Source organism: Aethalodelphis obliquidens, unplaced genomic scaffold, assembly GCF_003676395.1.
Source record: "Aethalodelphis obliquidens isolate GAN/ISIS:26980383/991018 unplaced genomic scaffold, ASM367639v1 scaffold58, whole genome shotgun sequence".
Classification (NCBI taxonomy): Eukaryota; Metazoa; Chordata; class Mammalia; order Artiodactyla; family Delphinidae; genus Aethalodelphis; species Aethalodelphis obliquidens.
In genome coordinates this window covers 11,875,908-11,888,723 of record NW_020838002.1, presented here as the reverse complement: position 1 = coordinate 11,888,723, position 12,816 = coordinate 11,875,908, and the positions used below count along the sequence as shown (strand labels likewise).

The window sequence follows — 12,816 nt, the reverse complement described above, 5'->3', positions numbered from 1 at the left end:
TTGGTCCCAGTCTATGTCCTGGGAGAGGTTCCTGCCTTCACTGGGATTACAGACACATTTTCTAAACAATGGTTGTTTCCTCCACGAGAGGGATTCTTGTTCTATCTGCTAAAAGACTAACAGCATTTTACTGTCAGGGTAAGAGGCAGAGTTGGGATCTGAACCTGGATTTGTCTGCTGAGTGTGGAGCCAGTGCTTTTAAACCGTTGCATCAACTGTGTCCCCCATATCCTCATTGAGGCTGCTGGTGACTTTCAGTAGTTAGTCACATACAGGTGCAGGCACACGTGTATTTTCTACAGGGGAAATGCTTGCTCGTCTGGCCCGTCTCAGGAGGCTGCTCCGAAGGCCGAATAGCATTTCTTACAGGCCAGCCAGAACTAGCCGCGGGACATCTGGTTGTCCCATGCAAATCCTCACTTGCACTAGATGGATGCCCGAGAGGGGGCGTGCGGCCAGACCTCTCGGTGCCAGGTAAGATGCTCTTTGTACTGCCCAGAGCTGCTTCCTCACTTTCTTCCCTTCCTGTCCCACGCACTGGTTCCTCATGTTGCTGTATGTGGCCTTCACCACTTACTACCCCTTTCTCTGACACAGGAGTGGAAACCCCACTATTCCAGGCCTTATTGTTCACGCCCTTCCAGTCGATCACCTTCATCCACAAGGCTGACAGTCATGTAAGCTGTCTGGGCATAGGTTAATGTGGGTGAGGTCTTCAATGTAGGATGATCAGGGCTGGGAGACCCCTATGTGTCAGGATGAGGAGGTCCTTCCTGTGTGTGTGTCTGTGTTCATGCACGTGAATGTTTAAAGCCAGGCATTTATCTACCTTGAAAAGCCTAGGAATAGCCCTCTTTAAAAACAATTGAGGGGCTTCCCTGGTGGTCCGGTGGTTGAGACTCTGTGCTTCCACTGCAGGGGGCACAGGTTCGATCCCTGGTGGGAACTAAGATCCCACATTCAGAGCGGAGCGGCCAAAAAATAAAAACAAACAAAAAAACCCAACAAAAGACAATTGAATGCACCTGAGATAAGTACTTTTGGTCCTGAACTATTAGGAGTTTCTGGCAAGCTTTATATTATGTGCTAGGGTAAGAATTTGACTTTGTATATAGATTTTCAATTAGGTTTCTGGACTGACATCTCAACCCTGAACTCCTCTGATAGACCAAAAGAAAAAAAAAAAGAAAAGAAAAAAGACAAATAATGACATTTCCGTTCCAGCTTTTGCCAGAATCCTGATCCTGGCCTTTGCTTCTTGTTTGCAGCCTCAGTTTGTCCCTAAGGCCTTTGAACTCGGGTTCCCTGATTTGACCCTCACGCTGGCTAAGGACTCTGAAACCTCCTGCTTGGGTGTACACACTGAACTTAGTCTGGCTCCTGTGTCAGTCCAAGCCCTGCCACCCCTCTATGTTCACTCTGGCCCCTGTGAGCAAAGGTCCAGCCTGGCTATGTTGTATTTGTTGGTGATTCTGTCATCCCTGGGATGTGAGCTCCTGGAGGAGGATGTTTGGTCACAGTCAGCTGTAAGCTCTCAGCTTTGATCGCAGGGAGGGTGGAGAGAAATCCCTGGATACAGGAGCAGCTCACAGCCTGGGGGGGGGATTAGAGCAGGTAGCAGTGACCCCTGTGGGGGAACAAGGGGAAAGCCAGAGCCTTGGTCCCTTACCTGCCCCGAGCCCCTGCCCAGCCAGCGTGGTGATTGACAGGTAACTGCACAAGTTAAAGTGATTTTGGCACAAGTAACAGAACCCAAGACCTGCTAACTCTGCCTCATGTAAAGAAAAGCGGGTACTCAGATACCTGTGGACAGATTAATGAATGAACAAAACAGGGTAGATACATACAATGAAATATTATTCAGGCCTAGAAAGGAATGAAATCCTGACAACATGGATACATTTGGAAAACATTACGCTCAGTGAAATGAGCGAGTCACAAAACGTCAAATACTGTATGATTCCACTTATATGAGGTACCTAGAGGAGTCAAGTTCATAGAGACGGAAAGTAGAATAGTGGTTCCTGAGGGCTGTGGGGAGGGAGGAGTGGGAAGCTGTTGTTTACCGGTACAGAGTTTCAGCTTGGGGTGATGAAAACCTTCTGGAGATGGATAGTGGTGATGGTTGCACAGCAATGTGAAAGTACTTAGTGCCACTGAATTGTACACTTAAACATGGTAAAAATGTTGCGAATGTTTTAACACACACAAACCAGAACTGACCTAAACCAACGAAAAGTTATTCTGGAGGTGCTAAATACCACCATGGTCCTTTAGGAGTTAAAACAAAACAGGAATAGTGGGAGGAATGCTGGGGCATCTCATGGAATTGAGATTAACCAAACCTCCAAGCCTGGAGTGGGGACAGGAAGTAGGGCAGCTCCAGGGGCTTCAGTGGATGAGTTCATAGGGACAATGAACTTCCTTCGGGACGATGCTCGAACAGCAACCAGTACTCGTTTCTCTGGTCCAAATTTCATCTTTCTAAGAGACAGTCTCATTGGCCATCTGGAGTCAGGTGGCCATCTGGATCCATTAGCTTCAGTTGTGGTGGGGAGGCAGGGAGGCAGGATGATGCAGTACCACTGGGGGCCACTGGGGGCAGGCATGGGTCAGTTTATCAGAATCTAAGTCTTTGGATGGCCAGTCTTCAGAATGATCACTTAAGCAAATTTATTTGTTTCTCTAATTAAATAGCTTATTTGCCTGATTTTGCTTTGCCTGCATAACACCATTTTGCAGGAATGTTGGATTTTGTCTGAGTCCACTCCCTGTTGTTGAGCTGGGGACAGAGGGGTAGGGAGAAGGGGAGATTGGGTATATATGTCTGGGCTTGGTACCATGTAAACTTCCCAGTCCCCCAAATTGACAAATTTCTCAGGGGAATGTGGAGAAGCCCCTGCAAAAACTTTGATTAAGTTTCTGCCACCCTAGCAGAGAGCAGGCAGGAAATTAGAAATCAAATTGGCAATAAAGCAAATTTTATTTATTGAATGGTTGCATTTTAGATCAAGATTTTTATCCCCAACCTGGTCTAATGCCCTTCCCTTGCCATGCAAAGCTTAGAGTGGGAGCTAGGGATTCACACCTCCTTTTCTGTTTTGGCACTGTCTGTACACACGTCACCCTGGGGAGGACCCGATATCAGGGGATCCAGCAAAACCTCTGCAACAGGGACAAAAATCACTAGTATTTGAATATTCCCACCCTGGCCTGCTAAGAAAAAAGTTACTTTTTAAAAGAAAAGATAATAGAAGAAAAAAGAGACCTAGAAAAGGGATAAGGGTGGACAGGAAAAGTCTTGAGTCCTCTGGGTCTCAGTGAGTGAGAGGCTAGAGGTGGTCTGATCATTTAGAACGGCTGCAGTGATGTGAGGATCTGAAAGCAGAGCAAGGAGGAGGATGTGAAAGATGCTTTTCTGTGCATTAAGAATGTATCCCTGCTCTCCTCCCTTAACTTTGGCATGTCCTCCAGAGACTGGGAATATATTTGAAACTTTACTTTGTGGGATCACTGGCCTGCTTCTCTGAATGTAACTCTGTCATTCAGACCACAAGGCTGCCTGCATTTTCACAGGGTTGCACCATTTTTCCCCCAAACTTGGGCTCCCACTGAGGCCTGACCACCATGGGCAGTTGAGGATCTGGGGTTGACCTTTCTCAGATCGAATAATGTTAACCTAGACCAACTTCCTGGAAGGATGCAAAGGTAGTCTGGGATCCTTGATGTATTCTTGGACCCGTTCGTTATTGGGGTTGGTACAGATCTCTCGTTTCCTTCTGGTGATGAAGCTGTGGAGGCAGAGTTAGACTGTCATGGGTCATAGAGTATGTTGGGGGTCCAGTCGACACTTCTAGCTCACAGCGGGCTTGCCTCATGCCCTGTACCACCTCCCTAGGCCTCCCCCACCTGGGTCCCCTCAGAAGGCCTCCCTCTCTGGCCTCTAGACCTCATCTCTTCATTCAGCCCCTTCCCCACTCAGCCTAGACCCTCAGGCTTGGGTTTCATTTTGGCCACCATTTCTTGGGCCACACAACTATAAGTGGCAAAAATCAAGAACGAAACCCAGGCCTGTCCTGTGAGAGTCAAAGCCCAGGCCCTTAACCACTGTTGCCCTGTTCTAGCATGGAGACTTGGTTCTGTGCACCCCATTCCAGCCTTGGGCTCCCCTTCCCTCTCCATAGAAATGTCTGCAGAGCGGTGCTTACATGATTGCTGGCAGGCAGCAGTTGAGGGCCTTTCTGTATCTCACCACCACTTTTCTTGGCAATACTTTCTCATGATACTTCAGGCAGCAGGTGGGTGGAGGGTTCACCGACTCAGGAATTTCTGAGGGAATGACGTTGAATGCTGAGCCAAGGAGGTAGAGAGGGAGCCCATGGCTGCCCACTTCCATGTCCCATCTCTTGCATTCCGCTTTTCTGATGGCAAAGCCATTTATCAGCAGGGACTGATGGTAGCCTGATGGATAATGGAGAAAGTGAAAAAGCTGAACCTTGTGTAGAACCTTCAGCCTCTGGACTGAGTGTCACCAAGTACAGAGGACTGGGGTAATCACATTTGCTGATGAACTTGACTTGGCAAACACATATTGAGCTCCTATTACACGCCAGGCTCTATGGGGTTCAGAACATGAGGAAGACACAGTCACTGCTCTTGTGTACCTTACAGACCAGTCTGGGTAAAAAGGGAAAGTGAAAAGATAAACGCTACAATAGAACGTGGTCTGGGATAGAGTAGAATTTGACACAAGATGCTATGGGAACAGAATGAGGGGTACCTAACCCAGCCTGGGTGGTTGAGGAAGAAGTCCTACAGCAGGTTGTGCCTGAGTTGATTCCTGAAGGATGAGTAGGATTTAGGCAGACAGAGGGGTTGTGGGATCTGGAAAAAAGAAATGTATGGAGGCCTGAGGTGGGGGAAGCCCAGTGTGTCTGGGGGGACGGAACAGTTCCAGGAGGCTGCAATGCAAGGTGGGAAGGAAGATGTAGGAAGGGAGGATATTGACGGGGGAGGGGAGGGCCACACCTCTTCTGAGCTGTGATAGGGAGCCTGGATTCTGTGCTAGAGGCACCAGAGAGGCTGAGGTCAGGGAGGAGGCTGAGATGGGGAGATGGGCAGAAGTCAGGGCGGGAGGAAAAGGCTTATATTTAGGCTTCAGAGTCAGACAGCTTGGGCTGGAGTCTCGACTTAGTGACTTGAATCATGGGCAAATTTCTTAATCTCTGGGTGTCTTTACCCGTTAAATGAGGGTAAAAAATTACGTCCTAGGATCGTGGTGAGGATTAGTTGAGAGAATGCTTGTAAAGCCCTTAACTCAGAGTCTGGCACAGAAAGACTCAGCGCTTGCTGTGATGAAGAGCTAAGGGTTGTAATGGCCACTCTTCTGGCCTGGAAATGGCTCTTTCCCCCTCTCTTCGACACTCGCAGGATACGAGACTCGGCTAGGTTATCACTGTGTCTCCCTTGGGCTCCCCTGACTGCTCATCAGTTGGGGATATCACCTCACCCGGCCCCCAAACCTGCAGAGTGCAAATCCCTGACCCTCGCTTCCAGCTGGTGGCAAAGCCTGAGACTTCTCGAGAGAATCATTTGCCTGACCCGTGCTTTGGGTGGGCCATTTTCTCTTCCTGCTTGACCTTCCCGAAGGGCACTGTTGCCCCATCCCACCCACCAGAGGCACCTCTACCCACAGTGGCCCTGGTTCTCAAGGCAACGTTTACAAAGACCAGGGGCACCCTGAGAGCGTGTGGGCAGATTACATGGTGTGTGTGACCCTCTCTCCCCTGAGTGTTTACACAGGCAGAATCTGGCCAGACTATATGCCAAGGGCAGCCTTAGGGACAAAGGAAGGGCTGGGGCAGTTGGAGGCGGGTATGTAGAAGGCCTGAGTGCCTTGGTCCCGTCCCTGTCACCAGCCCTCATAAATGATGGTAGAGGCAGAGTTAGGGGGTGGGCAAAACAAGCCCCATTCTCCATAGGTCCCAAGCATCCCATAGTTCCAAAACCTCTCAACTTCCTTCAACCCCTTTTCTCTTTTCTCCAGACTTTATTTAGTCCTAGGCTGGAGGATGGAGATAGGGGCCCAGAAACCCACAAATGGTACACGTGGGCATCCCACCAGGACTTCTTTTGGCTGCCGTGGTAGTCCCAGCAAACTACAACAGACACTGCGAGCAAGGGGTGTCTAGGTTCAGACGCCCCGTTCCTGGGCTTAGCCTCAAACATCACTCATCCCTGACTCCCTTCATCCTGCCCTCCCAGAGGATCTATGGCTTTTTTCATCCACTTGCCTTGCCTCCCTCCTCATTGCGTACATTTATTATCTCTTCTGCTTCTTCCTTGGCTTTTCCTCCTAAATGATCGTTCCTGCTGTCTGTCTTTGGGATTCCTGATGTAACCTTGACCCAGCTTCCTGAAACTGCCCAACCCCAGAAGGATCTGGACCACAGCTCAGCTCTACTTACAAAGCGAAGAGTTTGAAGGCAGCAGCTCTGTGTGCAGGAGGGGAGAGGCCCCAGGGCTGGTGACAGAGACCTGACAGCACTCTTAGCATCACCTCGCTGCCTGCTGCCCCGTTCCCTTTTCTCACTGCCGCCCTTCAGGGACAGGTGGACTCACTTGCCTGGCTGTGAATGGCAGAAGTAATGGTGAGCTGAGGAGAGAGAGGGCAGCTGCGGAGACCTTCATCCTCTCAGTGGGGCAGTTGGGCTTCAGAGGCTAAACGGAGACAGTCTCCTTCCTGGTCATCCACGCTGGGCCCTCAGCTCTCTGGACTCTGACCACTTTAGCGGGCGGAGGAGGAGAGACAACGGCCCCTCCCTCGGTGTTTGCTGAAGGGGAGGGCGGTGGAGGGCGGGGTCTGGAGCAGAGTTGAATTCGGTAAGGTTTGAATCCGTGTGAAGGAAAAAAGAGAGAAAGGGAAAGTGTGGAGAACGTGCCATGTGTCAGCACCTGGCAAGCCCCACTTCACTTAATCCTCCCAGCGGGGAGTAGAGATTTTCACTCCCATTTTGCAAATGAGGCCACTGAGGCTTAGAGAGGTTAAATAAATTCTCCAAGGTCACATGGGTAGGAGACAGATAGGCAGTCCTGAAAACCAGATCCGTGCGGTTTCACCATGTTCCCTGCCCCCATCTCTATGTTGGGGAAGGAGGAGGGAGGAGGGTTGAACTGACTATTTCCCCAGGTGATCGGTCTTTGGGAGGGCAAACAGAAAGCCGGATTAGAGAGAACACAGACCGAGGCAAGGGTAGGGTTAGTGCCCTCGGAAAAGGATGTGTGTCCACCCCCGCCAAGGACACATGATTGAGCTCACACTCTTTCTTGTCACAGATTATGCTACAAATACCACCCCCCAGCCCCCACAGTGCCTGATCCTTGGGCCCCTGTTTGTTGCTGAAATGTTTGGCTTATTTATCAATGTTCTCATTTATCTCTTTGGACCTTGGACTCGGAACCAGTTTTACGTCTAATTAGCTGATCCCTTTTGGGTGCCCTCAGTGTGGGTTAATTCAATCTGCCACCATGGCCAGTCATGGCCAGCAGAGGGCACCCCAACCTCATGAACCTGACAACCTGCTTCTGGGTCCGGAGTTCCAGCTGCGGCCCACCCCCACCTTTGTCTAAGCCTGGACCTGCCCCTCAGCATCTTAGCTCTTCAGACTGCCTCAGAGCCCTGTTCCAGGCTGAAGGCAGCGTGCAGAGAAGAAATGAAAGATACAGGGGATTTTGCCTTTGATGCACTGTGAGTTTTAGAGATGTGAGGGAGTGTTTCAGGAGATGGGAGTAGAGGGAGGCAGGGGAAAAACAAGGACTATGAAGATACCTGTGGGGCTTGCTGTTTGGCATGACTGCTTATAAACAGGAAAAAAACATACAATGCAGTTAGTCCTGGTGTGTTCAAGACAGTCAGTGGTGGTGAAGCTGTGGCTTTTTATGAAGCTAGGGAGGGTACGTGTGTGAGATACCCCATTGACCTCTGTTTATGGAGGAGAGAAGGTCTGAGGAAGTCTGCTATACCTTCAGTGTGCAGGCACCCTCCTGGCCCTTGTCTGTGGAGGGCTGGAGGCCAGGAAGGGTGGTCATAGTGCCTACACTGGATGTGCTCTTCCTCTTTGTATGCAGAGCTCCTTCTTGAACCTGGAAGATGGGGGCATCCCCCCCTTTGGGGGCAGTTGAGTGTTATTCCTGGAGCATAAGCTTCCTCTTGACTCCTGAATCATTCCATCTATCCACGCATCCATCCATCTACCCATCCATCCACCCATCCATCCACCATCCATCCATCCATCCATCTACCCATCTGACTATCCATCCACCATCCATCCATCTATCCACTTCCTGAGCACCTGGTGTGGGTCAGGCTTTTTGCTATGCCTTGTGCAGGACACAAAACTGAGTAAAACAATAGAGTGCAACCTGATGTATGTAAGTGGACGGGCAAGAATTGGATAAAATATTTCCATGAGTCATTCCTATCCCAGTCAGCAGGGAACAGAGGCCTTGAGACCAGCCCAGAAAAAGACTATGGAGTTTGCTATAGAGAGGCCTTTATGAAGATTTACCTGCAAAATCAGGTGATAATTCTTAGCTTTACACTTGTGAAGCTTAAATAAGATAATGCACACAAACTGCTTAGCAGAGTGCTTAGAATATAGACGGCGCTACAAAAATGGAATCTGTTATGATTGTGGTTGTTATTGTGTAAAGGTAGCTTTTACACTGTCTTCCTCATTTTCTGCTCAGTTTTCCTCTACCTCCATCGGAGACCTGACCCATTTTTTGGCACCAGGCTCTGGCCAAACTTTTGCAGAGTGATGCTTGAGGCTGAGAGTGCCACCCTGAGCTGGGCTCACCAGTGTCCTCAAGTCTACTGCCAATGGGCAATTTAGTAGAAATGAACGAGTGCAGGGAAGGGCATGATGGTCTTTAATTCAAGGCAGGGCAGCTCCCAGGAGGTGTCTGGGGCTAAATTGGGAGTGGAGTTCAGCCCCATCTCTTTAAATTCTGAGCTGTGTCCTTCTCGCTACTTCTGGGTCACTCAGATCTCCTCCAGCTCCTTTGATATAGTCCTGGACCCAGTCATCGCTGGGGTTGGCACACAATTGACGGCCATTTTTGGTGATGAAGCTGTGGAACAAGAGGGGAGAAGGATGACAAACCAAGGGTCCAGCAGCCAGGAAGCAAGAGCTCATCCTCCCTTCCTCACAAATTCCTCATCCAACCCAGACTGGTTCTCCTTCCTTAGTGAGAGGTAGCCCAGGGCCAGCGTCCTTTCTGAGGCATGCCCTTCAGCCCCTCAGGGCCCCTGGGCCCATCTAGTCTCGGTGTCCCCACCCAGGAAGTGCCCCTTGCCTCCCTTCCCCTCCCCCACACCTCCCCATCCATGGCACCAGCTTCCTCCTGGCCCCAGCGGGCCCCAGACAGCCCAGAAGCCCCCAGGTTCCCTCCCGACTGCCTCTCCCTGCGTGGACATTCCTGAGAAGCACCCTGGGGAGCACCCATTCTGTGTTCTCCCTGCCCTCCTCTCCCCTACCCGGGCCCTGCTGGCTCCCCCTCCCCCAGTGTGGTGTATGGGTGCCACCTACACAATTCCAGGCTTGGAGCACAGGCCGCCGGTCTCATAATAGCGTGAAATCCAGTGCTTCCTGATTGGCCGGGTCAGGTAGCTGTAGCAGCACTCGGTGGCGGGGTAAGGTCCTCCTGAGGAGAAAGCATGGAGGGAAGCTGAGATCAGGGCACTTGTTTGTTTGGTTTTTTTAAATAAACTTATTTATTTTATTTGTTTATTTTTTGCTGCGTTGGGTCTTCGCAACGCGAAGAAAGAGAGACTAGAGAAAGCTGCGCGCGGGCTTTCTCTAGTTGCGGCGAGCGGGGGCTACTCTTGGCTGCGGTGCGCGGGCTTCTCATTGCGGTGGCTTCTCTTGTTGCGGAGCACAGGCTCTTAGGCGCACGGGCTTCGGTAGTTGTGGCTCGCGGGCTCTAGAGCACAGGCTCAGTAGTTGTGGCGCACGGGCGTTTTTCTCCACGTCATGTGGGATCCTCCCGGGCCAGGGCTCGAATCCGTGTCCCCTGCATTGGCAGACGGATTCTTAACCACTTCGCCACCAGGGAAGTCCCAGATCGGGACATTTGTTAAAGGTGACAGCTGCTGGCTGCCTCTGCCCCCGAGCAGGTGGAAGAGGGAAGGAAGGAGGGGACAGCCCCCAGAATTCCAAGAGAGGGCTGTAGAAAAAACTCAGTCCTCTGGTCTCCCCTTCAGACTCTTCCCGGGGCTCCCCTTTCCCTCTTCCTTCATTAGTGATCACTCTGCTTTCCATTCTCCACCCCCACATCCCCACCCCAGAAGGACTGGCTGATGACTTTGAACTCCAGATGGAAGAGCAGCAAAGCCCAGATCTCAGTGAGCCCACGCCATCCCTGGGGGCAGCTGGCAGAGATGCTCCAAAAAGGAGGGATGTGGGAAGAAATCCCAACAGGGTTTGGGATACATGCCATTTGGGAATGCAGACCCTGCCCCTCCCAGTGTCCCCATCCTGCCCGTTCCCTGCAAAGAGGGCAGGATGCCCATACCAAGCCCCGAAGACAATGGCCCGGGGGCCGGGACACCCAGATCTGCAGAACACCCCACCTCACCTCTGCTGGCTTTGCGCCCCTCACCCCTCATTCCCTCCTCAGTCTCCCCATCTGTGAAGAGGTGGTTAACTGGATTGATGGTCTTTACATGAAGTTTCCTGGAGGCACTGATGCACTTGGGAGTTCAGTCTTGGGTATAAGACCCCATCAGCCTTTTTGTCTGTTTTACATTTTGGGCCTCCTGTGTGAGATTTTGCTTGAAGAGAAGGTTTCCTGATCTAAAACACTTTCTAAAAAATCACTATTTTTCAGTTATTTTTTGATTCTGAAATTTCATGGCTCTTACAGGAGGTGCAAGGGGGTGACAGCAAAGTCACACCGAGATTGAATTATGGGGGTAGCAGTAAGGGCGTTTCAGATCAAGGACCCTGCAGTTAGCAGGTGCAGTGATTGGGGCTGTGCATGTTATGTGACCAACCTGGACAGAAATGTGGGTGTGCACAGCGATGACCTCGGGGTCACCGACAGTGACCGGGTGCTTGGGTGGAAAGGGAAGGGCTGGTCCTCTTATCCAGCACCATTGCCAGCAGCATCCTCACTCCCCAAAGAGTGAAATAAGGGACCCGCTGGTCCCCGGGAACCACTGCCACTGCATTCCTCTGAGCTGTCTGAGTGAATTCTCAGAGAGGCAAATCAAACTGTCCAGATTCCGTCAACTTTAGTCTAGTTTTATTTCAACAGCCTTCTATGTTTCCCTTCAGTTTCTGAAAAGGAAATAAAGTAAAATTGCAGAGTGAGGAATAGTTTTGGCTGCTGTAAAGGCAGCTCATCTTAAGAAATAAGCTGAAAAAAGGTGGCCTGGGGACACCCCCAACTGTTGCATTTCCCCCTACCACATAACTAAAAGATGCTGCACTCGTGGGGTAGGGAGGACCCTGGAAGCAGCCTGGGTGCAAATCCCAGGAGGTAAATGGACATAGTGGCCTCGACAGGCTCCAAATACTGTTCCTCAGTCTCCCTGGGGATAATGACCCCAAATGGGATGAGCCAGTCTTTTGCTTAATGGCAAAGAGAGGTGAATTGAGGGAGTGAAGAGATAGCCTGGCCTCACTGCCAGGCACATGGCATTGACAGGAAGGGGACTCATCCCGCACAGGGTGAGAAAGACACAAGACCTTATATACATACAACGGAATACTTCTCAGCCATAAAAAAGAATGAAAATTTGACATTTACAGCAACATGGATGGACTTGGAGGGCATTACGCTAAGTGAAATAAGTCAGACAGAGAAAGACAAATAACTGTAGGATATCCCTTATATGTGGAATCTAAAAAATATAACAAACTAGTAAATATAACAAAAAAGAAGCAGACTCACAGATATAGAGAGAAAACTAGTGGTTACCAGTGGGGAGGGGAAAAGTAGAGGTAGGGGGTTAAGAGGTACAAACTATTAGGTATAAGACAAGCTACAAGGATATATTGCACAACATGGGGAATACAGTCAATATTTTATAACTATAAATGAAGTATAACCTTTAAAAATTGTGAATCACTCTATCGTACACCTGTAAGTTATATAACATTGTACAGCAACTATACTTCAATAACACAAAAAAGAAGACACCAGACCTCCTTCTAGAGCCCTTTTCTCCTTGTATCCCCGGCAACCCTACTCGTGCTTGTTTACCCACAAGAACCAGGTTGGAAGGTATTGCACTCACTTGAATCGGATTCAGTCTTGGACCCCAGGGCGACGGAGATGAGGACAAGGAGGAGGGGGAGGGATGTGGCTGCCATGCAGACCCTCATCCTCCTGTGAAGGGAGTGGCTGCGGGAGGAGAGCTGGCCTGGTAGGGGCTTCGGAGGCTCCTGGGCTGAGGAAGTTTTGAGAAATGTTCATTGAGGCAACATATATTTTTTTAAATAGGGAAGCTAAGATTTCAAAATAGACTTCTCAGCAATTTCATATCCTGCGCGTTTGTTGAGGGTGGAGTGAAGGAAGCACAGAGAGCTAAGTTTCAGGGAGGAAATTGACCTCCACCCCCAGTGGGAGTACGTTTAACCCTTTGATATAAGCTCTTCCTTAGTCATAGGGCGACCATGAGCACAGTGGTAGAGGAGGCTGTCTCAGATTCAGTGAAAGATCTCAAAGGCTGGGATGTGTCCTGTGCCCAATTCTGGTTCCTGGCCTCAGAACAAGGCTGTTTGGGGGCTGGAGATTGGAGGGGATTTG

General features: G+C 50.2%; 2 protein-coding genes and 1 long non-coding RNA gene across 3 annotated transcripts in view; 1 reads left to right on the top strand and 2 right to left on the bottom strand.

The window, feature by feature from the left end:
• The window catches only part of LOC113609784 (uncharacterized), a 50,481-nt gene extending 39,675 nt beyond the window's left edge, over nt 1-10,806 (top strand). The window contains exon 7 of the long non-coding RNA XR_003428791.1: nt 10,349-10,806. This is a non-coding gene — a long non-coding RNA (uncharacterized LOC113609784). The remainder of the gene's footprint in view (nt 1-10,348) is intronic.
• On the bottom strand, nt 2,960-8,253 carry CCL16 (C-C motif chemokine ligand 16). The gene is made up of 3 exons (XM_027087409.1): nt 6,622-8,253; nt 4,209-4,461; nt 2,960-3,791 (listed from the first exon to the last, which is right to left on the bottom strand). Exons 2-3 carry the CDS (start codon nt 4,394-4,396, stop codon nt 3,680-3,682), a joined length of 300 nt encoding a protein of 99 aa, XP_026943210.1. The 5' UTR covers nt 4,397-4,461; nt 6,622-8,253; the 3' UTR covers nt 2,960-3,679.
• Nucleotides 8,915-12,457, bottom strand: LOC113609781 (C-C motif chemokine 14-like). The gene is made up of 3 exons (XM_027087408.1): nt 12,305-12,457; nt 9,591-9,705; nt 8,915-9,132 (listed from the first exon to the last, which is right to left on the bottom strand). Exons 1-3 carry the CDS (start codon nt 12,390-12,392, stop codon nt 9,003-9,005), a joined length of 333 nt encoding a protein of 110 aa, XP_026943209.1. The 5' UTR covers nt 12,393-12,457; the 3' UTR covers nt 8,915-9,002.
• Nucleotides 12,458-12,816: the final 359 nt, after the last annotated feature.